The sequence below is a fragment of the Triplophysa dalaica genome, chromosome 11, assembly GCF_015846415.1.
Source record: "Triplophysa dalaica isolate WHDGS20190420 chromosome 11, ASM1584641v1, whole genome shotgun sequence".
NCBI lineage: Eukaryota > Metazoa > Chordata > Actinopteri > Cypriniformes > Nemacheilidae > Triplophysa > Triplophysa dalaica.
Window position 1 is genome coordinate 15,316,014 of NC_079552.1, and position 26,512 is coordinate 15,342,525.

A 26,512-nucleotide genomic window follows, 5' to 3' on the forward strand; every position below is an offset into this window, starting at 1 on the left:
AGCACTAGGTCCGGTTAGAGCTATCTGTGATAGTTCATATGGTATCCCGGCCTAAGGGGGAAGGCTGCTCTGCCCAGCCAGCCCCCCAGGGGGTGCTTGCTTAGTGATTGATGGAATGGCTGTTCTTAACCAGTGTTTGGGTAAGAAGGAAGGTTGGTGAGATACCTGTTCTTAGCCATATGTTTGGGTAAGAAGAGAGGTAGATAGCACACTGACCCAACCTACTGGAGGGTGGAAAGGTGCTTTCCCAGGTGTCGCAGGACGTGGGCTGACACCGGGTTTACGTGAAGGTTGTTAACCCTTGCGAAGGTGTTTGGGCGTAGCCCAACGTGCAGCTCTACAGATGTCTGCTAGAGAAGCGCTTCTGGCCAGTACCCAGGAGGTGGCTATACCCCGTGTGAAGTAAGCCCTCACTGCCAATGGGCATGGGAGATTCTGAGATCGGTATGCCGTCGTAACGCCATTCATGACCCAGTGCGCCAGCCTCTGCTTGGAGACAGCCTTCCCCTTCTGCTGTCCTCCAACACAGACAAGTAGCTGGTCAGAGCTACTGAAGCTCTGCGTGCGGTCCAGGACACCACACGGATGGGGTTGGGTCTTCCTCCCCGATGGGGAGCGCCTGCAAGTCCACCACTTGGTCCCGGAAGGGAGAAGTGGGAACTTTGGTCACGTATCCGGCCCTGGGTCTAAAGATAACGTGAGAGTTGCCAGGGCCGAATTTAAGGCGATCCGGGGACACAGAGAATGCTTGGAGGTCCCCTACCCTCTTGAAGGAAGCGAGTGCCATCAGGAGGGCCGTCTTACTCGTCAGGTGAGGAAGATCGGAACCTCCGAGGGGCTCTTGGGGAGCCCAGAGAGGCCCCCTCATGACCCACGTTAGGGACCCAAGAGGGTATGGAGCGAAGATGAGACGGATTACCTTAGGAACCTGGTGACCAGGTCGGGCTGCCCTAGAAACTTTCTATCAACTGAGTCGTGATGAGTGGCGATAGCGACTACATACACATTCAGTGTGTTAGTCTCCAGTCTCTTAGGATGGACAACACGATCCCTGGATGCGTCTGGATGCGCCTCTGCGTGAGCATCCTGAACGGCAGCTTGTGAAGTCACTTTGTTCAGGGTAGATCCGGCAATGTAGAAGAAGAATTTGTTGAATTCGTTTTGTTCGTAGTCATGAGCAAAGGCTCTGAAGAACAAAAGGTAATTGAATGCTGCAAATTTCATTCGGCAAATTTCATTGGCCTTTTCTATAGTAGTCAGAGTTGATTGGTTCTCAAGGGCGAACCCCATCTGTCGTTCTCGACACAACGTCGAGAGACCGACAGAAAGGGAACTATATATTTACAGAATTGGAAAACTCAGATGACAGTAAAACATTGCACATTTTTAAGAAAAACATATTTAAATGTAATTTTACTGGCATCTATCAGAAAAATACTGCAATTTCACAAGAGAAACATGTAGTTTTATGTAAAAACTTGTTATTTTACAGTATTTTACTAGTCCCCCAGCTGCTGGAAAATTACAGTTTTTTACAGGATTTTTTTACAGTTTTGTTTTGCAGAAGCAGCTTGATTTGTGCTTACTGCTAAAAAAATTGTTGCTCTAAATCAGCTGTTTTAATTTCAATTGCATGGGTAAATTATTTTTGGACATGTACTCTCTTTAGACTTTGGCTGCCCTGTCTAAAGCTGACTCTAATACTCAGTACTTATACTTAAATGGGTTTCAACTCTGAATTGAAGGCCATTTTGCATGTATTGGCTTAGTAATGCAGCTACCGGCTATTCTGAAACCTCAGAATAAATCCTGAATTTTTGGTGGGCTGGTCATTCCCTTTTATTCTGCTACAGTAAAGCAGGAGACTAATTGCACTATTGTTTGGAGATAGACCTCACATCATCTGTTTTTGAATGCCCATCGGCCAAACTCTTTTATCATTCCAATTTTAATTCTTTCTCCACATGAGCGATTCAGTCTACAGACCATCATGAGAAAAGAATTAAAATTGGCATGCTGGACTTTTTGTGTGAAAGCAGTTAAAAAAGGAAACCCAGATAGTACTCTAGAATCGCCAACAGCTTCCCGCAGCTTCATTTTCATTTCTGAAATTCAGAAAGCAGTATTTACATGTTCGCTCATCGTCTTCTTATCAAGGTCAAAAACGTGTACCATTCCTCTTGATTAGAGTGTTTGAATGTGCAAGATTGATTTTCTTCACGTTAATGAGAATGACCCTGTTTCTCACTAAACAGCATTCTGATCAACCCGGGAAATCACGTCAAGATGCAGGAGGGGACGCTGGGATTCTTTATCGCCAGCGATGCCAAAGAGGTGAAAAGGTAATGGTGTCCTCAATCCATCAGAATTGCTTTTTCTGTCCTCCTGAGTTTGTCACGTAGTTTGTTCACTTTTCACCTTTTAAATACAAATGAAAGCTGTGAAATGTGAAGGACGCGTTTGAAGGGGAATATCAATTTTTGTCTCTTTTCAGAGCTTTTTTCTACTGCAAATCTTGTCATGATGACATCACAGATCCCAAAAGGATAAAAAAGTGTGGCTGCAAGAGAAGTAAGTAAACCCGACCACCTCCACCTGTGAGTACTCTCTGAACAAAACTGTTTGCCAACCCTTTTTATTTTGCGGTATATTGTTTTTTATCTATATTGTTTTTTTTGTTTAATCTAATGATGACAGCAGTTTAGTTCGATTATGTAAATAAGAAACTGATGTCTTTCTCGTTCTCGAAAACCCCCACCTCAAAACATACCAAGAGGAAGTGCCTGTCCTCGCAAAGCTTTTTTCTATTTCAATTACGTGCTTTATCAGTCACTTTGTTTGTCACTGTCCTGTAAAAGGACTAGCGCAAGGACATTAAGACTTAATATGGTTAACAAAGATGGGTGTATGGAAAAAAACAACTACAATTTACTATACAAAAACTGCAACAGATGTCCATAGTGAGATTATTGAACAGTAATAAATAATATCACCAAATGCTTAAATTACAAAGCGAAGTGTGTATGAAATCTATACATTTAGGGGTGACCTGAACTTCAAGAGAAAACATTACTTGAATGTTAAAGGAATATCTGTGTTGCCTTGCTGACACTGTAAAATGACAGAAAAACCTCAATAAGAATCGCACTGGATGTTCTCTTCCACCATTATGACAAAAATAAACTACAGAGACCGATTCCTTAGAAAACAGACTAGCTTCAAAAAGGAGGCCGAGAAGAGGAAAAAGATGACAAGGTGAAATGAGAGTGACTCTAGAGGAAAGGCAGTCATCGGCTAATGGCGGAGAAAGAAAGAGATGTAGAGAGAGAATGACGTGATTAGCAGGGCTGAAGAGAGAGGCTGTCAACTCGAGCCGGCTTCAGCGTGACACGGGCAGAGCTAATGACATCAGTCAGGTGGAAAAACAAAAGGCAAGAGCTGCCTGGCCCGCCCACGCCAGACACACCGCGAACGCACTCCTGGCCCAGGATCATTTTACCAATCATATCCACCCTGTTTACCCACAACGCCGAGCGCTAGTGCCGTTCGGACGTGGCGCTGTCATGTTCCGCCGTCTCGGCCCGGCGCAAACGCTTTATGACAGGAAGCCAGTGAAGTAGAAGAGAGATTAATAGCTCAGAGTGCCGTCCACTTTCAGAGCAGGTCCAGCGTAAAACACGATTGAGGGGATTTAGAATTTGATAGAAATGTATTCCTTCTGCAGTTATACAGCGTGAACACTTGAGTTTTACTTGAAAATATTTGTTGGCTGAGTAAATGGAGCAATATTTATGTTGAGTTGAGAGCACATTAACATTAATGTTAGAACGATGCATAGTTATTACGTGACCTACATGAGCATTTGTCCAAACCAGTTAGCCACAAGATGAATAATTCAAATTTAATCCCAGTGACCTTTATTTGCGCAGCCCTAAACAGCCTTTTCTTTTTTAAACTTTCATTTAATTGTTTGAAAAGATATTAAATGCTATACAAAACGTTATACTTGCAGTCATGTTTTTGACATTTGATGCATTTCCTCCTAAAACTGTTTCACAGCTAAAAGAGGACCATGAGGTTTGCTTTGCTGCTATGAAAGTTTGCTTTTTTACCCCTTTTATGATCATTGACATACTTTCTGATGTACTTCCTTCCCTGCTGCCTTGGAATACCACCACTTTATTTAAACCGCTCACTGGTAGTGACATATTGTGAGTAAAAACGGATTTCCTGTGGCCCAGAGTATAGTCTTGACTGTCTCACCCTTCCAATAGTTTTATATACATACCTATACTGTATATATCTATGTTGCATGTATCAGTCTAGCTGCTGCATCCTCTCATCTCCTCACTGTCCTCAGCCCAAAACAATAACACAGCAGAATTTACTGGCCTGAAGTCACCGAAAGCTTCCTTCCAAACCAAAGGGGTCACTTGATCGGTGATAGGCTAGTAGAAAAATCAGGCTTTCCAATAGCTCAGTTTCCCCCGAGGATATTTTGACAGCGCCTGATACTAGAAATCTGAGATTTATTTCAAAGGTTTTGTGACCCTCCTGAAACTAAACCAAAAGCAAGATGACTGTCAAGACAATCACACATGTCAAAAAAGGGGATTGATATTGCTACTATTAGTCATGGGTTTCCAGAGTGCCAAGTGGTTGAAACAGATTGAAGCCGCTCAAACCGGACCTCTCGCTGTCAAAGACAATTTCGTACGCTGCTGTATTTCCAGAGAGCGGAAAGAGTTTTGGGGGAAGTTTTTCAAATTCTAAGACTCGAACGAGCATCGTCTCCAAAACACAATCAAAACAATCTGGGCCCCCTCTTGCCTACAGCCTTCCCTTTGTCTGCGGCGTCCGGCCCCCGCCCGGCTTCTCTACGCGACACCAAAACCATCCTCAGTATTGAAATGTTCCACTTCTGCATTTCAATTCTCTTCAGTAGCTGGGTCTTTTTTTAACACACTGCCCTCACTGATAGGTACATCTCCTGACATCTGAGTCGTGGTGGTACTGGCGTAGATGTTGTACAGAATGTGGCCACTAGATGCCACGCTAGTTCTAGAAATGAGAATGGAACAGAACGGGAACACTGAGGTCCTCTTGAACCTATTTAGCAAGACTGCTGTCAGTAGATGTGAATGGTAGAGTCTTCTCTATTGACTCATCAGTTTATTTACGTAAATATTTATGGGTTAATATTTATTGATGTGTATGATTGAGATCGTATAATATTGTAGGTACAGAATCTTGTTTAAGCATTCATCATTGGTCTGGGCTTTACTGTTTATAATATCACTCTTGTTTTCATTTTTTTTGCATTTTATTAGCATGTATAAGAGGTATTATACTTCTGTAGAAAATATGAGTCCATTCCCACAGTTATGGTCACAACTATTATAGTGGCTGTGTCAGAAAGCTTATTTCATATATCTCATATTTTTATTTTTGGCCATCGTTTTTTTTTATTAGTCCCCCTTTATGTTTGTCACTGGGTTTTGTAAATAAGTTACCAATAAAAAGTTTTGAGAAATGCTTGTCAACTTTGAAAACACCGTATTTAATAATTTAAAGATCACATTGTTTTTTCATTTCCTGACATTTTTGGACATCCGAGCTTTCGGGATCTATTATGCTGCATTTAAAGTCTTTGATACACGAAACTGTGACTGCATCTACCTTAGGTTTTGGACACAGACGATGCGTTGTAGTTCGCTAAGAAATGTGGGAACCGTAGGATGAGGACAGTTGCTGATGGCATTCTTGCTAAATGGGATTGTTCTGTTAAAGAGGCTTCAGTCTTTAGGCTCTCTGTGTAGTCATGTTCAGCCACTCACATCATCATGTTGTCTTGTGTCTATTCCGCCCTCCATGTCTCACTGACTAACATAACCACATACTCTGTGCTCGAATGAATGTCAGCCCTTAAACTCTGAAGCGACAGATTTCAGCATGAATCGAAGTATAAGCCCGCCGCTGCATGTGTTCGCAGCGCCCTTAATCTGTTTCAGCCCCGTAAACAGTTGACCGGGCTCCCATTTAATGCAAACGACCACGGCCGCCTCCTCCCTCCGCATGCCTGTTCTCCTTAATTTCAGCTATTATGCATGGTTCTATAAGAATAACAGTCCCTGAGGTTATGGCTCTAAAGGCCAAGTCGTTTAGCATATTATCTCTCCGGCATACAACTGAAATTGGCCTTTTAATTCAGGCTCATAACCTCGGTTGGAAGTCAAAAGCAGGCTTTTCCCCGTGGATTGTTGCCACTTTTCAGGGTGCCAGACTTGATTACCATCCGCTAGCAAGGTGGCACCGGGAGAATGCATACGAACGACTGTTTTTAGTCCGATTCACAGCAATCAAACGTTGCTGTCATCTCCTAACCCAGCCGCCATCAGTGAAAAACGCATGCGTACCTAGACTTCCATACACATAGTCTCGCACACATTCGAGTCGAGTGCAAAGCATGTGTTCAAGCACACAAATCTTCTAATTGTGGATTGAAGAAACAAGCGGTTGGCATGTTACCACATCAGGAATTTTCCATCTCCCATACCCGAGTCTAGAATTGCGCAAAGTGAGGCCGTTTACACAAGACGCATTTTTGCATTTGTGCAGAACACTGATGAGATGTCTAGCGCATGTTTACAGAAAAATCGTTTTAAAAAAACAGACATACATGAGTCTTGAGTAAACAGCCCCTTCGAGTGTGACCGAGATTTGAATGCAGCACGATGTGATGGCGAAAACCCACTGCTGCATGATGGGATACAGGTACGTGATCCTCTCCTCTAGTCACGGAGGATGTTATCCGACCAGGTTTTGCTGCTGAACACATTCACCCATTCCTTTTTGCCCGAATGTCCCTTGGCCCACCTCCTGATCATATTGTCATATCTGACCTTTTGACCTTTTATGACATGATCAGCCTTAGGGCATGGCTTGACCCCTATGAGATGACTGCTTCCTGTCGCAACAAACCCTCTATTCTATTCTTCAAAGCACCTATCGGGAACAAATGTGGATCGTTACACAAGGAACCGTCAATTGGTACGCATTAAACGGGAACGCAGTGTTCCATCTGAGGGTCAAGCCTGTCACAGCTCGCTGGCTAAGGCTTTGCACTTTTTTCCTGTTTGAAAAGTTACCTTCAGGCTTCCCCGGTTGGACAGACTTGTTTGATCCTTGCCATTAACCTGCTGCTTTCCTCTCCTCTCATCCAACTCATGACTGTAGCCAAGATGTCCGTCTACAAGCGAATGAAACTGGCATGTTGTTTTGATTGCGGGCGCTCTGAGCGCGACTGCTCGTGCATGTCAGGCAGTGTACATAGTAACATGGACAGTCTTCAGAGGGCGTTCCCACTTTCTTCTGTCTCTATTCATGATTGCTCAACCACTTTACGTGCCTGTAAGTTCGATCGCCAACCACATGCCGTTCGGTGTCCGTGACCTGTGAGCGTGCGTGTATGTGTCCGTGAGTGGGTGCGTGTGCTGTGTTTCACGTGCTGTGTTGTGTCTGTTTCGTTCCTCCATTATTTCCGTGACTGTGGCTTATTGGTGTATTGGTAGAACTAGTAATATATTCTTTTATTTGTTTGGTGGTAGTAACAGTGACGTGGCTTCTTTGTGCAGTAGGTTCAGTAGGGCTGTGTTGGCGCATGCTGTGTTAGTGGAGCACTTGTGCAGTGCTGGCGACCTTATTCAGTCTCTGTTTTGGTGTTTCAGATTTTACATGAAGGTTGTACACGTATTTGTTTAATTGAAAAGGGGCTGACGATGTTTTGACCTTTTTTAAGACCCTTCAGGATACAAAAACGCCATTGAATTGATAACTTATTTTTTCCCCAAATTACAGGTTCAAAAACACCGGAAACCCTCAATCCTACGGTCTTCAACAATGCAATGTGTAATGCCATACTTAAGATGGGAAAGAGTGATGAATGTGGTCAATTTAAAATGGCATAAAAGAGCGAATGTGACTCAAACGTCCATCTCACTGGTCAAGATCCCTTTTAACTACGTTTGTTCGTTTAAAGCCGACAGCTATTTGGAAACGAATAGCGGTCCAAACTTCATATGCAAGTCTTTAACAGTCACATAAATTCATATACCACATGCTAGATTGTGATTGAAAGGGATCTTTAGTGAGAGGATCTGTTTATAAAGAGTAAGTATATATTGGGTATGTCTGTTCTGCTGTTCTTGGACAATCATGTTTTACAACCACAAGCCATTAATGCCTCCACCATTTTCACCCGCCCAAGTAAAATGTCTTTACCTCTTTACTAAAAAGTATTAGTTTACTGTGTAGGCAATTGAAGGAACACATCAAACTCTCCCCCTTTCCACAGGATCTGATCCTCCTCCATGATTTTCTCTTAGCCAGCAATCAGGGGAGAAAAAGTCAATGTGCTTTATTTAAAGCCTTGTATACCACAGTGGGACTGTCAGGCTCGATGGTGAAGTTAAAAAGAGATCTTCTGACAGGAACTCAATTGAGATGGTGGTGACTCAGAATGTGCGATGAGGTCAGATGAGTGGAGCGGTTAGTTGCGTAAAGGACAGGGCTGAACAGGGGTCTTCTCATTAAGCCATAGCAGATGTGAAATACTAAAGCGTCTGTCAATTAGGAATGGCAGTAGTGTGACCTACTATAAAAGCAGGGGGTCAGTTCAGACGATCGCGTTTCCTCTGCGAATGCCTTCCGACCACTCGCCACATCAACTTACATTAGCATCAAACTCTGTGATGAGGTTGACTTTGTGTCTTGTGTTTTGGTTCATGGTGATATCCCTGGATACCGGTTACTGCTCATTACATAGTTACTGATCTCTTCTCTTCACGTCATGTTTTTGGGGTTTCATTCATACTCCCAGTTTTACAGAACTACATGCGTTTTCAATAAAACTTGCTTTGATGAAAACTTGGAGTTTTGATGGGTTTGATTTGATTCTCCCATCGGTTTAGCCTTGTATCGAATCTGTTTGATGAAAAAGTGATCGAGCTCTACCACCTGACTTTGATTTCTCTCTGTCAACAATGATCTCGGCTGAATTGATATTCAATATAAAGGTTCAGAGAATGTCATTATATGACCAGTTTCCATAGATAGGATATACTACAATACCGTTGGGTTCACACTGCAGTCCAAAGTGGCCCAAATGAAGTTTTCTTGCTCAGATCTGTTTTTTTTCAGTGTGAACAACACATGCCACCCAGTATCTCATCATTTTTAAGTCTGACTTGGTCTACTTTTATATGTGGTGACAATGCTACTTAAAGAAAAGTTTGAAGTAGCTTGAGACCGAAACCTTACGTTTATTCCCCTCATGTATATGATGAAGTTTATTTTTGTATGAGAGCGTGTTTCTAATATGTTTTGGGATTTTTGCGGAATGCAGTTTAGTTCAGGATGGTGACCAGATCACACTGTAATCTGATATTGGTCACAAAGTAATGTGCACAGCCAAAAAAGCTTATCTGGGTGATAAATCTTACTTGAATATAGCCTATATGACAAAAATGATTTAGGCTCTAACAAAAATGTATGTCCTTGCCTTTTTAAACCTTGTCATTTTTCTACAAACTCTAAGGCATTCTACATAATATTAAGAACAATTTTTAAAAATATAAACTTAAAATGTCTGACCATTATTCAGTAATAACTTAATATCAATAATGCAATATCAATAATTTTGGTATTTAACATCATTAATTTCAGTATTGTGAAATATAATTTGAATACTATACTAAATCATGTGAACTGGAGGTTGCGATCGTTTTTACTTCCGTATTCTGACACATTTCCGAGTGAAAAGGAGTTTCAAAGGAAAAAATTAGTGGGTGTGGAATGCATTTTTACCGCCAATTGATTGGATGTGTAAAAACAGCTGTCACATTGATTTTGACATAACATTGGCATCACACTGACAGTTGAAGGGGAGGAGTTAACGGATACTCCGGCAAAGCCGTATAATTTACGTCATTTCAGATGAATAGTCATATCAGATTATGAGGGTACATGCATTTTAAAAAGAAAATGACCGTCATTGATAAGCTTTTTACAATAAAAGCTCCAATATGTCATGAGAAACGAAGAATTTTTTAATTTAAGTTCACTTGGACTTTAATAAATAATATAAAATCTATCACCTAGTTTTTCATCAATTTATGGCTATTCTCTTAATGTTAACATGAACACACTGTTTTGTGTTATTTATTTAACACATCATGTATTACTTTTACCACTCATAATAGTGTAGTGTAGTATAGATTTTGAGATGGCTGCTTCCCGGACATCTCTCTTGATGAGCATAAGCTTGGTTTTTTAAGTCTTCTGCTACTGTTTAAATAATTGTATGTTCCGACTCCTCACCCCACATGAGTCAGAAATCATATATATATCAAAGTATCCCTGCACTAAGCATGATATGGTGGAGCTCAGTTATTGCTGAAATAAATACTACTTCCCTGGATGCAGTAATTCTGCTGAACGCATGAAATGCGTGGCAGTAAACACGGCCTGTCTTACAGAAGTAATGTTCCCTGATCGGCGCTTTCTCAAACAGCCCTCATGCACTTTTTGTTCTGATTTGGTGCATGCATCATTCCGGTAATGCTGCTCTCTGCCAGAGCCAGACAAAGAATTATTAGTATGAAAATGAGATGCGTGAGAAGCAGACACTATGTCTCTTTTTCTTTCGGCTACAGTCAAAGCCCAAAGAGCAGTTGACAAGAAGTAGGGAGCAATGCAGCACTCATTATAGCTCTGGTACACTGCACACTATTAAGAAGAGTTTGTTATCTCTGCAAGTGCAGGCTTTCGGGAGCAAACATCCTGAACGAGTTAGTTGTCACCGCTCTAAGTTACAATGACAATAACAGTCCCTTTGCTCCGCCTGCCGAGACTTATCCCGCTCATTACACAGGCCTTAAAGACTCTCTTGGTACTCCACCTCGCAAAGGGTATTAATTCCTGTTTTGAACTTATGAGCCTTCACATGAAAGCTTCCAGCAGGGCAATCCCAGACGTTCTTGTTTTGTAAACAACAATTGTCCGTCGTACCAAGAGAGAAAGAAAGAGAGAGAGAGGTCGTGGCCTATTGTTGAGGCTTCAGGGTATATTGTTTCTTCTTTATTCCTGTTATTTTGCCCACTCTGGTTGGTTTTGGAGTCAGCCAAGGATGTGACGAGCGTGGCAGGGCGGGGCGGCACAGCCCAGGGAGTGGATCTTGTCCACTCTTGACAGGGTGGAACTCAGCACTGTCGGCTCTTATCCGGCCTGACACGAAAATTATGTTTGCATTTTCATTTCCCCGGCTCAGCTGGTGTGTCATGAAACTCAGGCTGACAGTTCCTTACCACCAGGCAGGAGCAGGGCCGGTCGTCCCCTCCGCCGTGTAGGACAGATGCTAGCCAAAGAGTCGGCCAATTCTTCCTGTGCCCGTAGATCGCAAGCGACATATGCCAGGTCCGGCGCGGGGCTCCTGCTTGAGCACTTGTGTCATTGCCTCGCCCTGGGCCTCTGCTGTGACCTTTATGGCATCAGATACAGTACTAACGAAAGATGAGAATATGCAACAATAGGGGGATGCTGTGCAGAGCAATACACATCCCATGTCTGAAGACATCTAGCTTATTGTGCAACATATGGGATTATTGTTGTTTGTTTTGTTGAATAAAGTGATCATGATTCTTCCAGCATACCATGCTAAGAGTTTGCTATTCAATAAAACTGAGACCTCAATGAGCTCCACCCTCTTTGTTACAGTTGCTAGCTTAAACAAACTTTACAGTCTGGTTGAAGTTCACTGGGAATTTTCTCTGAACGAAGTATTCATACTCATGAAGCCTTTAATTCTGTAGGCTGGAAGTAAAGAATTTGTGAAGCATGTGTGAAGCATTTCATCCCATAGGTATTAATCAAATGGTTAAATTACAGAGAATCAGAATCAAGACTCTACATTGAAATCAGAATTAAGATTCTACAGTGAATCAGAATCAAGATTTTTATAGTGAATCAAAATTCTTTAGTAAATCTGAATCAAGATTCTACAATGAATCAGAATTGAGATATTATAATACAGAGACTGAATCAGATTCAGGATTCTAGACTAGAGTGAATTAGAATCAAGACAGTACAGAGACTGAATCAGATTCAAGACTCTAGACTAGAGTGAATTAGAATCAAGACAGTACAGAGACTGAATCAGATTCAAGACTCTAGACTAGAGTGAATTAGAATCAAGACAGTACAGAGACTGAATCAGATTCAAGACTCTAGACTAGAGTGAATTAGAATCAAGACAGTACAGAGACTGAATCAGATTCAGGATTCTAGACTAGAGTGAATTAGAATCAAGACAGTACAGAGACTGAATCAGAATAAAGATTTTATGTGATCAGAATTAAGGATCTATAGTTAATCAGAATCAATTCTATAATGAACCAGAATCAATTCTATAATGAACCAGAATCAAGATTCTACAGTGAATCAGAATGAAAATGATATCGTGAACCAGAATCTAGATTTTAAAGTGAACCAGAATCAAAATTCTATAGTGAATCAGAATCAATTCTATAATGAACCAGAATCAAGATTCTACAGTGAATCAGAATGAAAATTATATAGTGAATCAGAATTTAGATTCTAAAGTGAACCAGAATCAAAATTCTATAGTGAATCGGAATCAATTCTATAATGAACCAGAATCAAGATTCTACAGTGAATCAGAATGAAAATTATATAGTGAATCAGAATCTAGATTCTAAAGTGAACCAGAATCAAAATTCTATAGCGAATCAGAATCTAGATTCTAAAGTGAACCAGAATCAAAATTCTATAGTGAATCAGAATCAAGATAGCACAGTACAGAGACTACTTTAGAATCTAGAGAACTTAAATTAGATTTAAATTAGAAAAATATCCTGTCTGTTTTGATGTTGGATGACAGCACTTGCTGGGGAAGAATTGGTCAGTAACTATAAGTAGGGATGGTTACCGAGAACTGGTACTTTTTTTGCACCAGTACATAATTGGGTCGAACCGGAGTATTGAAAAGCTTTATGACAAACAATACTGTTACAGATACTTGCATTGTTTTATCTCTGTGTATTGGGTTGTTAAATGGCGAATTTGAGTCTGCTGCTTGTCATTTCCTTCCCTGAATGATGTCCCGAATGGCTGAAGTTTGCTTGACGTATGTTTGATATCTAGGGCCATATGATTTCCGCGATGTATTTGTAATCTTGTTTTGTGGGTTTATGAGTGAAAGAGTGGCATGGTTGCGCTTGTGGAGCTTGGAGCTTTCAGCGTCTGCGTTTCACAACGATGAAGCTTCCGTCAAACAGCTTTCCGGCAACCCGTCAAAATAAAAGTCCTTTATTTGAGAAAAAGTTATAACATTGTTCTTAATAATTCGACCACAGAGTATATACACTTACTTTAGTAAATTGAAGTAAATGTGCTAAATAAATTATAAAAAATACTACATATTAAAAAAAATATCACTTGCTTAGAAAATAGTACTTAAATTTATGTAGACCTAAAACCAGAAAGGAAGAACAACGGCCTATCAGCCAAATAACCATAGTGATGTAAAGTAAATGTTGAATTACATTATTATGTGTTCCTATGCCATGCTAAGTGCCGTAAGTGGTATGCTACAGAACACACACACGTTTTGTTATGTGGCATTTTCTGTTTGCTCAGAAGCATTTATAAACTGCAGTTCTAAAGCTCAGCTGCAATAAAGAAACTTAAAATATTTAACATCTTTTAACGTCATATGTTTTTGCATCAAATTATAGAGCGTAGTATCGATAACAGTACTGATAAGTACCAGTATCCATAAGCAGTATCGATAACAGTATAGATATCGATAAAATCTTAATGATACCCATTCCTAACTATAAGGGTCAACAGACAGGACATTTACGAATTAAAACTGACAGCAGCGTTACATTATGCAGAATTTATTACGTGATGGGAAACATCTGTAATTTGTTGTTGAATAATTTGCCTCAGCCTGTAGATTGCTAACATGTGTTCGAGTGGTTTCAATGGTTTTGATGAAATTAAGTTTCGTGGATAAAGTGATTACTTATCAAAGAGTTCTCTTTCTCCCCATCCCAACTTATAATGATCCTTGTTAGAGTTGAACAGTCAGTTATTCACAGTGCATGAGACCAGAATCCAACATTTGGCTCTTAAAATGGATCCGTGCTGTGGAAACCCTGAACAGGCAGCTTGATATTCATCGCTTCATTTACGTCCAGCATTTCACCAATCATCTGCTTTGTAGCCTCTCTCCATCATTTTTTTTTCTTTCATCATCTCCTGCTCGTCAGGAGCCCCCGAAACCAGCATCATCATGGCATCCTCAGTGCCGTTAACTATATTTGATTTGTCTTCCTCCCAGTCCTCGTTTGTTGAGTGTGATGTACTGCCTATCTGTCTCACCCTCATTCTCTCTCTCTCTCTCTCTCTCTCTCTCTCTTCGTAACCTCTCATTGGTCTCTGCCTTCTCCTCAGCCAAATATAAGTTTAACGGATATGTCCGATCACGTAAGTGTACTGTTTTCCTCATTCTGCCTCATGTAACCTGCCTGCTCTGGCTTTTTGCTTTTGATTTGGCCCCCCACTAGTATTACAGCACAAAAGCTGGCGTCCTCAGCTGTCTGAGGTTGGGGAGGGGCTGTGATGACAGTTTCTCAGCACTGGATCCTGGTCAAATGCATCAGAGGGGCTGTTCCACTTTAAAACATGTGCATGAGAAAGGTCAGGTGCCGAATAAAAGGATCCATATGAAATCCAGATGTTGCATAAAGAGCCCACGTCCTTGCGGGAGATGATTGAAGAGCTAGAAATTCTGTGAAGTATTGCACACATGTGTAGAGTTTTAGAGATGTTTTTTGTGTTGTGACGCCTTTAGCAGCAGATGGCGCTACAACTCCAGGGAAAATGGAAGCGCAGAGGCAGTCTGGGGTTCGGTTCAAAGCTGAATGCGCTTTAGGTAAATCTATCGCCGACTAATCCTTAGAGACCTTTTATTCCTTATTGCTTTTAAGTTTCATTTGATATATAACCTCTACGCATTTTTGCATATTTAATAGAGTAGTTGTTTTGAGACAAAATAGCTTCTTAAGTGTTCTGTCTAAATGTTATAATATCTGGAGGGCAAAAACCCATATGAATGCAGCAGAAGGAAAATATTACAAAGCGTAATTCAAATACTCTACAACTCGAAAAAATAGATGATGCTAAGTTCATAAGCAATAAATAGAATTTGATGCGATAGTTTTGCATTTGCCATAAATGCCAATTTGTTTATGTAGCACCGGCATAAAATTGAATCGAGTTTTAAAGCGCATTTTCCCCGCAGATGGATTTTCTATAATTTAACAATGGCCTTGATAAGAATGCACAATTGTGGCTCGTCACAGGATTTGCATTTCATAAAGGGACAGTTGCCGTCTGGATTACTGTAAATCCACAGTGAAAGTGCCACAGCGCATGTTCTCTGTATAATGCTGCTCGTGTTTGACAGGGGCCAGATGAATCCAGGAGTTATCTGTGGCGGCCTTTAAATCTATGCGGCAGCTGACGGCAGAAATAACCGTCTATTTATTGCTCCGAGCAAGGTTTGGGGAGCGGGCGGAAACTGCTTTTCCACTTACACCAGATATTGGTTAACCTCTTGCCATTATGTAGATAGCATTAGGCTGGAGGTTTAGGGCTCGGGTGGCAGACGGTGTGCTCGAAAACATACGGTCTGAAACATTTCAGGTCCCTCGTGCACACAGCGTACTCCTCCAGATTGCTGTTATTTTCACTGGTTTCATGTTTAAGTTTTCATACAGGTCTTTCAAGAGAAAGTAGCGATTTTTGTTTATTATGCATAGTGTATGCTATTAGGTAGAATGTAAAGAGATCGCGCGCAAGCTCATCCGCTACCTGCTCTGCGACCTGATGCGTTGTGACTGTTATTAGGAAATGTGTTCCTGCTTTGTTCTGTCGTGTCGCAGCGCAGACGGGGAAGAAAGTGCTTTAATTAATTCATGTTTATTAGCAATGGAAAAAGTAAATGTCATATTGAACATTTCACCTAAAGTGCCTGTGGTTAAGTAGTATTTAATAAAACCGAGGGGTCATTTTAAATAATTCAAATGTGAAGTGGGTGCCGTCGTAGCGTGCTGATTCGTGGATCTGTCTGTGAATAGTAATCGAAGAGGGAAATAAATGCCTCGGCAATGAAAATCATGTCAACTTGTATTTTCATGCTTAAATATTTATTGTTCGATTCTCATGCCACTCAATGATCAATTATAAATGTAGTCATAATATACTCATGCACTAATGGCATCTGCTTTTAAAAGCTGGTATGTCCACGTGCATCCTGATTCCAGGTACGTGATGTACAGTAGGTCCAGACAAACAAAAGGTTTTGGGTTTAACGTTCGGGGTTCTCTCATTTTTTTGTCTTCCACAATTTGACAGTAAAGGAGGAAGATAGACCCACTTTTCAGAACCACTCAATCAAACCAGTCAACAATTTGCCTGTGCCCAGTGTGCTGCTGGTTGTTGAGCGTACCTCTCGTTAATAACCGTAAAGGAAGTCTGCAGCCGCCGGCCACGCCCTCACAGTCACACCTCAGCCTGGACAGTCTGATCCGGACAATACCGCCACCGCCCCAGCACCTTCCTCTTTGTGCTCTTCCCCACGCACTGTAGGTGGAGCTTTAGGACGTGTTAGTCAGTGTTTCCACAGACAACCCCTTCCTCCTGCATGCGTCCCTGCAGTCACTGCTGCGTGCATGTACAGCAGCTAAAGGTAATATTTCCTCTGTTCACTAGCACTGACCGTGTATGTGTGCGCGTTTGTGTAACACCAATTTCAATCAATAGAGTATAAAAGTATCAGAGTAGATAGCTTAACTATTTTATAGAGTTGGAACGGAAGTCTGGGACCACTAGTAAAAATTATTTTATTTTGCTTTTATTGAAATTTCATTCAAAAAAACGTTACTTTTTATTGTTATTGAATTGGGCATCCGAATAAAAAATAAAAAAAATAGTTTTGTGTTAGTATGGGTGCTTGACACCGTGTCTACACAGGACGCGACTGGCGCTTTGCGACATGACAGCCAGCTTGTTCTGAATGGGTTTGTCGCGCCGCATCCAGTGTGGACAAAATTTTGAATTATAATGGCATCTGACGTTCTAATGCCTTTTGTCGTGTCGCGTCACGCCGTTCGCGTCCGGTGTAGACACTGTGTTATTGGAGATTTGATCACATCACATATTTTCTAGTTTTAGTGCATAATCTTATTTCTATAATCTTATCACATTTCTTCCTCATTTCATATCATATGCATTTAATTTTCATTGTGGTTTTTCACCCTGGTCTCAGACTGTAAGCCTGTTGTCATGGATACCCCTAGTTGCAAACAAAGTGAACCGTAGAAGAGCAAGAAAAGAAACAAGTCTATTGTTGCTGTCTCATATCTGTGTTGCACTGAAAAGCTGGCATCATCCCGTTGTCCGTCTGAAGCAGAGGAGACAGATGTCCAGCTCAATGATTTTGATCAGTGAAACACCGGCTATTGCTGCCCTGTGGTATGGAACAGCAATCACACTTTGGTGGGCTGATCCTATTTTGATTGAGGTTGTAAAAGTGCCGTAATGTAATTTGGAACAAGCAGAGACTTGCTGAAATGGCCGTGCTGCAGGTGGAGTTATTTCATTGTTAAGCCTCTTACTGAAGGGCATCGCTGTAGCTCGTAAATCTCCGCCGCCTAATTTGGAGGAGCAAGGGCAGAGGAGAGCGCTTCGGCCACTCGCTCAACAACCATAACACTGAACAAAGGGCCGCTGCTCCGCCTTCTTATCAGCGGTGATATTTTCAAAGTTGATTACTGTCTCACATTGCTTCCTCTACAGTGTAATTGTAAATGTCAAACGCTGGCATTTGGTAAAGACACAGAAAGGGTCTTTTTAATTTTTTTGTTCCATTAGTACAATTAGATGACAAAAGAAAATCAGAGCCGTACACGTATATGTGTTTTGTAAGAGCTTGCAGTATTTTTCTCTAGTATTTTGCTGTGCTGGTGAATTTCTAAAAGAGCCATACTAGTTTCTCGTGTTTGGAGTTTGAATTTTTTGTTACGAGTGTTGTCTTCGATACAATCTGACCTGTACAAAATTCAGTATCTGGTACTGTATCAGAAATAAATAGTCCTTTGCAGAAAGAGAAATATAATATAATAATTTAAACACAGCAGTGCTGCAAAGTAAATAGTTAATACAGATTTCTTTCTCCCCAGCTTAACATTAAAGGGCCGGTTCACCCGCCTTAAAAGGTTTCTTTCGTACATGTCATAACTCAATTGGATTCATATTGGAAAAATACACAAACACTCTTTTAAAAGAAGTCTAAATGAGATACCTAGACCGCACACCAGTTACAAAAGTTATCAAATGTTTATGTTCAATCAAAAAAGGCAGCTAGTGTTGCGGTCACTTGTGACCTTTGTTTGGCATAGACAAAGGTCACCCGTGTCCAAAACGTTTGCCTCCTTTTCAGGAAAGCTAAATTGCTTTTATCTCGCATTTGATTACTTCTTCTTTGATAGAGACTTGAATTGTGTCTTTACGCATATTCAGCCACAGGGTAAATGAAGAGACCATTTCAAATTTTGATTTAATCAACATTTCTAGGTGTATTGTGATCATTTCAGTCCAGTGTCTTTGGAATTTCCACAAAATCAAACCTCAGGAATGACATAAAGTCACTCGGCAGCAATGTGAAAGACTGACAGCATGAAGGACACATGAAAACTTCCTAAAAGCATGCACAAATATGACTGTTGTACTGCTCAAAAGTGAATATAAACTTGTTTTCTTTGCAGTTTTTGAGGTTTGACAAATTACAGAGTTGTTGTTTTGACCTGTTTCTCCAGTTCTCGTTAACTGCAAATAAGTGCAAATAGAAACAATATTTTGATTTACAATTTGGCGGAAATAAAAGGTAGCTGACAGAATGAAACAAAATTGATAATTTTACATAAAACATTCACATAAATAGAAAATCCTGAAAATAATCTTGAAATGGTCTCCCAGTTTTTTCCATGGCTGTATTTAGCACAAGAGGGTGAGTACATTATGATCTTATTTTATTTTCGAGGGGAATTATCTATATAAGAATAGCTACAGCTTTCGTCCAACCTTTGTAATAAATGATATGATTACATTCATAACTGAGCTCATCTTGACTTTCAGACAGCTCTCACGCGAGCACACGGTGTGTTCGTACAGACGAGAGCTTGTGACATTCACAGGCTCCTCAGTAATTTCCTCTTTGAGAGGCGTTTCAATATGAGAAGTCTCAGTACAGAGTAGTTGTTCAGCGGTGAGAGTGCTTGTGGTACGGGGGACAGACTCACAGTGGAACCATCATTCACGGCTCTCAGCTCTGAGTGATGCTCATTGATTTTGCCATGCAGTCATCCATTAAAATACACACACCAAATTACTCTTCCCTTCTTTATTCCCTCCCTGTCATTGTTCATGCCCTCCAAACAGTGACCGAGAGGTTAAAGTTGATCTTATCGATACTTCCTCCAACACACACACAGCTGTGTTCTGACCAACCAAACTTCTTCACACGGAGAACATTCAGGCTGTAAAACTTAATGGTTGTCCTTTAGGTCTGTACTTGGCATATTCATGTGTACATTTGTCCATACTAACACTTTTCACTTTCTATTTTTGGAGGTCTTCGTGGATTTTTGTCTTCGCGATGATTGATTGAGTGTTGGCTTTTGTGTTATTTAATATGTCATCTCCAGCACACTTTACAATCCCAGCTGTCCACAGTCTGACACTCTTTGCATGTGTTTGCAGTCGAAGATGAGCATCCGTCAACACTGTCACCCAAAAAGAAGCAGCGCAACGGAGGCATGCGGAATTCACCAAACTGCTCGCCCAAAATGACGAGGTAAGACATTGATTTCGAGACGCTCCCTACACCCTTCAAATGCAAAGAGAGGGAGAGGCAGGACGGAGAGGGCTGGGATGGTGGGAGTCGGAGGAGTGCAGGAGGAGAAAGAAAGTGCGGAGAAAGAGAGAGAGGGCCTTTTTAGGCCGAGGCGTTTGAGCTGTCAGCCTGTCAGCGGTTAATGATAGAGCTGAAATATTTCTGTCATGAAAGCGGCTATGAAAAGCTGTTTGAAAAATACTCTTGCTTTAAAGTCTCAGCTGTCATCTCCCCCCAGTCCCGTCCACATGTAGTTCTTAAACAGCGGTGGCACTAATGACGGTGCCAACCAATCACAAACGCCGGCATGGTTACTTAGCCTCGGGGCTCTTCATCTATTGTGGGAACCCCTGTGAGGAGTGTTTAAGGCCATATGTGAGATGTATCATCGCAATCAAAAATGAATTCAAATATTACCTTCCTTTTATCCTGTCCGGCGGAATTATAATGCTGCTAATTGATTTTGACTGATAAAAGGACTTGCTTTCTGCCCATGTGGCCGGGAGACATTTATGCAAAGGGCTTGAAAAATTCAGAGACGATGCCCTCCTTTCGCGTTCGTGAGGGAAAGTGTTGAACGCTCTTGTGTGAAGCGAGAGCCGACATGCTCGATTCACAAGTATTGTGTTAGAAGAGTCATATTTATTTGCCCTGTTTCACATACAAGGCTTAAGGCTAGTCTCAGATTAAAATGAATGTTTGAGCGGTCTTAACTGAAAATAACTTGCCTCAAAATATCTTCAAATATGTCAGGGCCATCTCGAGATGCAGATTTTTTTTACGAAGACATTTTTAAGAGAAACTTTAATATCCCAATTTAATTAAGGGTTAGTTCTGGCTTAATTTAACACCATGTCTAGACCTAGATCCATGTTTAAATAGAAGCAAGACGGACGTTTTTAATTTATTTTTATTATTATTATTTTATACATATTTTTATATATTTATTAATATTTATCTTTATTATATTTTAATCATATTTCTTTATTTCGTTTCCGGTTTGCCAATTACCAGCAGAATGTAGTAAGTTCTCCAGAAAGAGGTCTCCACCATGTGTTACCCCCCCAAAGAAGCAATTATGTCGATTTTTACATATAGCAAACTGTCAGCCCTGCAGCCCTCGCCTTTCTAAGCCAAAACGATCAATGTTCAATTGATACTTTTGCCTCTCAGTTGATTGTTAGTTTTAAACAATAAAACAGACTGAAAAAAATAGCTTTCAGCGACTGCTTAGAAGGATCTTCAGTTTTATTCCTAAACTTCACGGCACACACCATTTTTTCTCGAGCAGATTTGAAAGTCCCTGTTTGCTGTGTAATGTATGCATGGGCTCTTTGATCTACAAGTGATAATAATTCTTGGGAGTTATTTACCCTGTTTTGAAACGCTTCAAAGCGATGTCAAAGTTTTCTGTGCTTTAGGGTGCCTCTGTGTTCGGCTGGCTCTCGGGTACCGGATGACAGATCCTCTGTTCTAGGTGTAAGCTTTTCAAGCCGGAGCCCTGCAGCGAAACATCCGAATTACCAAAGACAGACCTGTGGACTCCCTCGACCCGTGCCCTCCCTGTCAATATATTACAACATACATTAAATACCTCGCCGTTACTAGGTGCGTTTTATGCACAATGAAAAGCGATTGTTTGAGGGAGCCTTAGGGATACTTTATTCGACAAGGAGGAAAGGCAAAAACACCCAGCGTATACCATATCAAGTATGGTTTTTACAGGCTGCTGTGCCTCCAGGCCGTCGTAAATAAATAATGATCAACAGATTGGCTGTGGGTTTTTGAAAAGCATGCCTTTGTCAGTTTGCATGATAGGGAAAATTTTCAAAGCGAGAAGCTGCTTTCATAGGCTGCTGGAGAGGGATTCGGGGAGCCAGCGACTGTCGAGTGATGCGCTGGAATAGCTGATCGCTGTTTGAAAAGCAGCTCGCCCGGCTCTGAGGGCAACTTCTGTTCTCTCTCTCTCTCTCTCTCTCTCTCTCTCTCTGTCTCACTCTTCAAATGCACATCTAGGACACCGCTCCGGACATACCAATTAAATAAAGAACTTTCGGTCTCACTTAGGGTACCTGCTATGTTTCCTGCAAAGTACCTATGCATACTTTTATCATCAGATTTGAAGCGTGTTAATAATGTAAAATGTCTGGTCGTGGCTTTTTGGTTGCGGGCAGAAATGAAGAAAAATATTAAGCAATAATGACATCATAGTTTAAGCACACACACACACACGCCACTCGTGTTGATTCGTTGGGTTTGCCTGCAGCTGTAACTGCACGGTGGTAAAGTCACGTGTTATATTCTGAAGTGGCGGCAGATCGCGCCCGTGACTGGCAGGTGCCGCTGACAGCGGGTGAGAGATAGCTATCTTGGCAGAGGTGCGCTGCGCCAGTCAGTACGTCGAGTCAAGATTGAAATGACTGGAAGTCCGCCGAGCGAGTGGTGAAGCACGCGGCATGTAATGAAATATTCAGTCGGGGTGTAAAAGCTCTAAATGATTTCACTGTTATTAGCACCTGCACACAGCCTGATATCATCTCACGCAAGCATGCTAATTGACACGCTTCTGATGTGATGCTTCGCAATCAAACATGCACGACACGACGTACAATGGAAGGGGAGCGTCACGTGCCGTAGAATTACTTGCTTGGGATCGCGAGAGCAAGGAAGAGAAGGGAAAAAGGAGGAAAGTAATTATTTTAGGAAGGTTCAGTTGTAGACATTTCTCTTACCACAATTTTGATTTTCATTATTTGTGCCTGAGATAATTTGCATTTATTTAAGGTGTAAATTCATTTTACGGACATTAATCTGATGTTATGCCAATCGGGAAGGTGAGGCAGAGGTCCCATCATTCATTATTCGAATGATTAACAAGGAGCTAATGCAATTTACAAAGCTCATTTCGTTCAGTGTTGATTACAACGTGTTTCAGAAAGAGACATAACAGTCACTTTATAATTGTGTAAGTTGAATTACATCACATGCGTAAAATGATGTAAATGTATGAACAGCTATTGATTGCAATGATAAGTCCTGTAATTTATTGAAAGCATTTTATTTTAAGCCTTTAAAGAATAGCTATTAATTCTTTTTTGAATATAAAAGTATAAATATTTGTCAAATTAAAATATAATTATGAAATTATTATTACAAAACAATCTTGTGTTTGATATCAAGAGTAGCTGAGCAGGGCAAACACTGAGACCCTATCCACACTTATAGGTTTCCGATTGAAAACGCATCTTTTTCTCTCCGTTTTGGCCTTTCGTCCACAGCGAGACTGTGTTTTTGTCGACAAAGGAGAGCTCGAAAGTGGATACATTTGAAAACACCGTTTTCACATTGTAATGTGGATGAGGAAAATGGATGGGTTTAAAAACTATGATGCGTTTTTCGTCATGTGACACAGTTGTTTCTCCTGCTCTCCTTAATGTCAGTTCATGCATACTTTAGATTGCATTTTAGGACACGGCATATTTCATTACTTGCAGTTATTGTTTGGCAGTGGAGCGCAAGTTAATTTTCACTTTCCCATCTTTATAGTCTTGTGTTGAAGGAGACTAATCTCTAACTTACCTCATTGTCCATCTACAGTATTTAATAAACTGTGACTTTTCTCCACATTGCCGGGACATAATAATGCAATAGGTAAATAAACACTTGACAAAAATGACACTTGCTGACGTGTCGTGGGTTTTACTCATGCGCAATACATGGATGTAGGCGCTCTTAGACGTTTCAGTGGGGATGGGCAGTGTTTTGGAAATGCTTGAAAACGCTAGTTTGGAAGAAGAGTGTTTTGAAAAACGAAAACTCCGTTTCAAATGAAACTGTAGCCAGGATCTAAGAGAACATGTTTCCCTGCAGCCACATATCTGAGATGGGTCTTTGCTGTCTGCCCTGAGGCCATTTCCTCAAAGGCAGTCTTTCTGGCCCATCTAAGGCCTGTTAACAGCTGCATGGTGGGTTTTTAGCTGACAGTTTTATGCATTTACAAGTGGCCTGTGGTTTCTCTAGCCTCATAGTATCAATTGTAGAGTGACTAAAGAACACAAATTATGACACAGCTGTGCTGAAGTGTATATCTGTATCACGTAGATGTGCTGCAGCTCATGCTCAGGTCCACCTTTGTGGGTGCGAAATATTTGTGAAATATTCAATCTTTTTATCTAGGCGTATTTGTAAGATCAGGGTTTATTTATTTTTTATATAAAAAATTTGACATCCATAATGTTGTTAAAAACATGCTTTACTGTGCATTTACCGTACTGTCCATTATTCAATTTTGTATTTAAATCTATGATTTTTCCAGCTTCCTTTGACCTCCGGGAACCAAACGTGCCTTTTAGTAACACCTTTTTTTTACTTTATTTTTTCATAACTAAACTTATAATAATACTAATGAAAATGTATTTATCAATCACAAGAAACTAATATTTACAAATGTATTTATTAATTCCAAATATGAATTAAATTAATTACAAATAATACCGATAAATAGATATATAAGATAATATTTTTTTGTATTTTCACAACTGTGCTGTTAAATTCACTTTAATTGTGTTTTTTTTTACTATACATTTTTGTTATTTTTAAGAATTCAACAATTGTAATTGAAAAGTGCTGTCTTTATGGAGCTTTATTTATGTCTGCAAAAATAATAACAATATTAAAATAAAATTAGATACAATTAAATTTTTAAATGTGTTTTGCAAGAATGCAAATTGTGAAGAGCGCTATAGACAAGGAATGATTAAACAGTTATTAAGTTATTCAATTAGCAAACAGTTTTTTTGAAGAATGATTTAAAACATTTTACACAAAAATATCTTCACTGTTTCAGTTTTGGTGTTTTAATATTTTCATAAAATTTTATGGCAGGCAATGAAATGTAACAAGAAACTGACCGATTTACACCAATATTTTTGGTAGTTACTGTAGTCCAATCCTCGTTTTATTATTAGTTGCATTGCAATGGCTAAATTTGTTCATTTATATTGATTTGGCAGTGTTGTATTCCTCTTATATTTATATTATAATATATACCAATAAAATTGTTTGGAAACCAGTGTTTTTGGCCGATTATACAACAATATCAAGCCCAAAACAGCATTCCTCTATGTGTTACACTGCTATTCACAGCGCACAGCTCCCAGATCTGGCATCAAATGAAGTAGGAAAATTCAGCTTTCCATTTGTATAGTTTATCTGAGCTGTTCCGAAAACATTGAAGGGCTCAGCGAACGCTTCTCAGAAATACATGCGAGCTAGCACAGAGCCCAGACCTTCTTCACGGTCGACATGCCCCTCAGATCAGCTTCTGCAGGACGTGCTGATATAGGTTAGCCTGTTTAGACGTGACACTCCTCTAAAACATTAATGGCCTTCAGTTTGGGGGAGCAAAATGTGATTGGGCAAATTCCTGAAATATTTAAAGTGCGCCTCTGTTAAAGCTTTTACCGCTGGACGCATGGCATCAGGAGCGATGTAGAGTAAAAGCCGGTAATTGGCGTTCCATTCTGCTGCCACTCAGTCACTGAAGTGCTCGGGCTCCATCTCCTCCACTCCAGCGCTGTCACCGGGGCAGACGCTTTGATGACTCCGCATTCCTGGCAGCCCGGAGAGAGCTGCGGTTATGATGGAGTCCAATGCACAAATTCAATCTGACAATGACAAGCCGTGTCAGCATGCGCCTGTTTACTGCTTATTTATTGTCAATAGACTTCTGTGCAGATGCGCTGAAAGTTTGTCCTTTGACAAATGTCACAATTAAGCCCGGAGAATAAATTCCGACCGTTGTGTTTTTACCAACCTGCAAAATGAGGTGTTGGTGCAAATAAGGTCAAGCTTATGCATTTTCTTCCCTTGTTTTACAGACACGACCCCCTGCTTATTCCGGGAAACGAGCAGAATGAGAGCGTGGATTCTAGTGTGAAGAGATACGACTCCACTGGGATGTTTCACTGGTGTCCATCCAAAGAAATTGAGAAAGTCATTCTGGTAGGTTGTAACTGGGCATGTTAATGCGACATCGTGCGTTGTATTCAAAAAAGCACTAAGGATGGCTTAAAACCAGGTTACATTAGTTTGTAATGTGACGAATTTGCACATTGCATTTACTGGCCATAGTGAGACCATTTTATTGTTTTAATTTTTCCAAGCAATAAATAAAAACTAGCAATTTGAGATGCATAGTTTAGTTTTTACATTTTATATTAAAAATATTAATCTTTTGGTCTATGGTCAATATTCACCCCAAAATCACAAGAAAGGAAAAATAAGTGATTTAATATATTAAAGCCTATTTTAGAACCATTAAGATGCCTTGAAATGTGAATTTTTAATAAAAAATTATATTTACTATAATGCAACTGAAAGCATCTTAAAAATGTTAAAGGTTTCTTAAAGATATGTTTAGTGTATTTATTTATTTGAATGTGAAATACTTTATAATCTGGATGTTTTCTTGAC

The 26,512-nt window shown here is 40.4% G+C and overlaps 1 protein-coding gene across 12 annotated transcripts in view; it reads left to right on the forward strand.

The window, feature by feature from the left end:
* The window catches only part of kcnma1a (potassium large conductance calcium-activated channel, subfamily M, alpha member 1a), a 158,676-nt gene that overhangs the window by 113,248 nt on the left and 18,916 nt on the right, over positions 1 to 26,512 (forward strand). For 7 of the 12 annotated variants that reach the window (XM_056760391.1, XM_056760385.1, XM_056760389.1 and 4 more), the window contains 4 exons: positions 2,256 to 2,342; positions 2,495 to 2,571; positions 19,906 to 19,999; positions 25,918 to 26,041. In XM_056760391.1, coding sequence (XP_056616369.1) covers positions 2,256 to 2,342; positions 2,495 to 2,571; positions 19,906 to 19,999; positions 25,918 to 26,041 — 382 coding nt within the window. Of the gene's footprint in view, positions 1 to 2,255; positions 2,343 to 2,494; positions 2,572 to 14,935; positions 15,017 to 19,905; positions 20,000 to 25,917; positions 26,042 to 26,512 lie in introns of all 12 variants that reach the window. The other 5 variants (XM_056760388.1, XM_056760383.1, XM_056760392.1 and 2 more) reach the window with 1 other exon arrangement.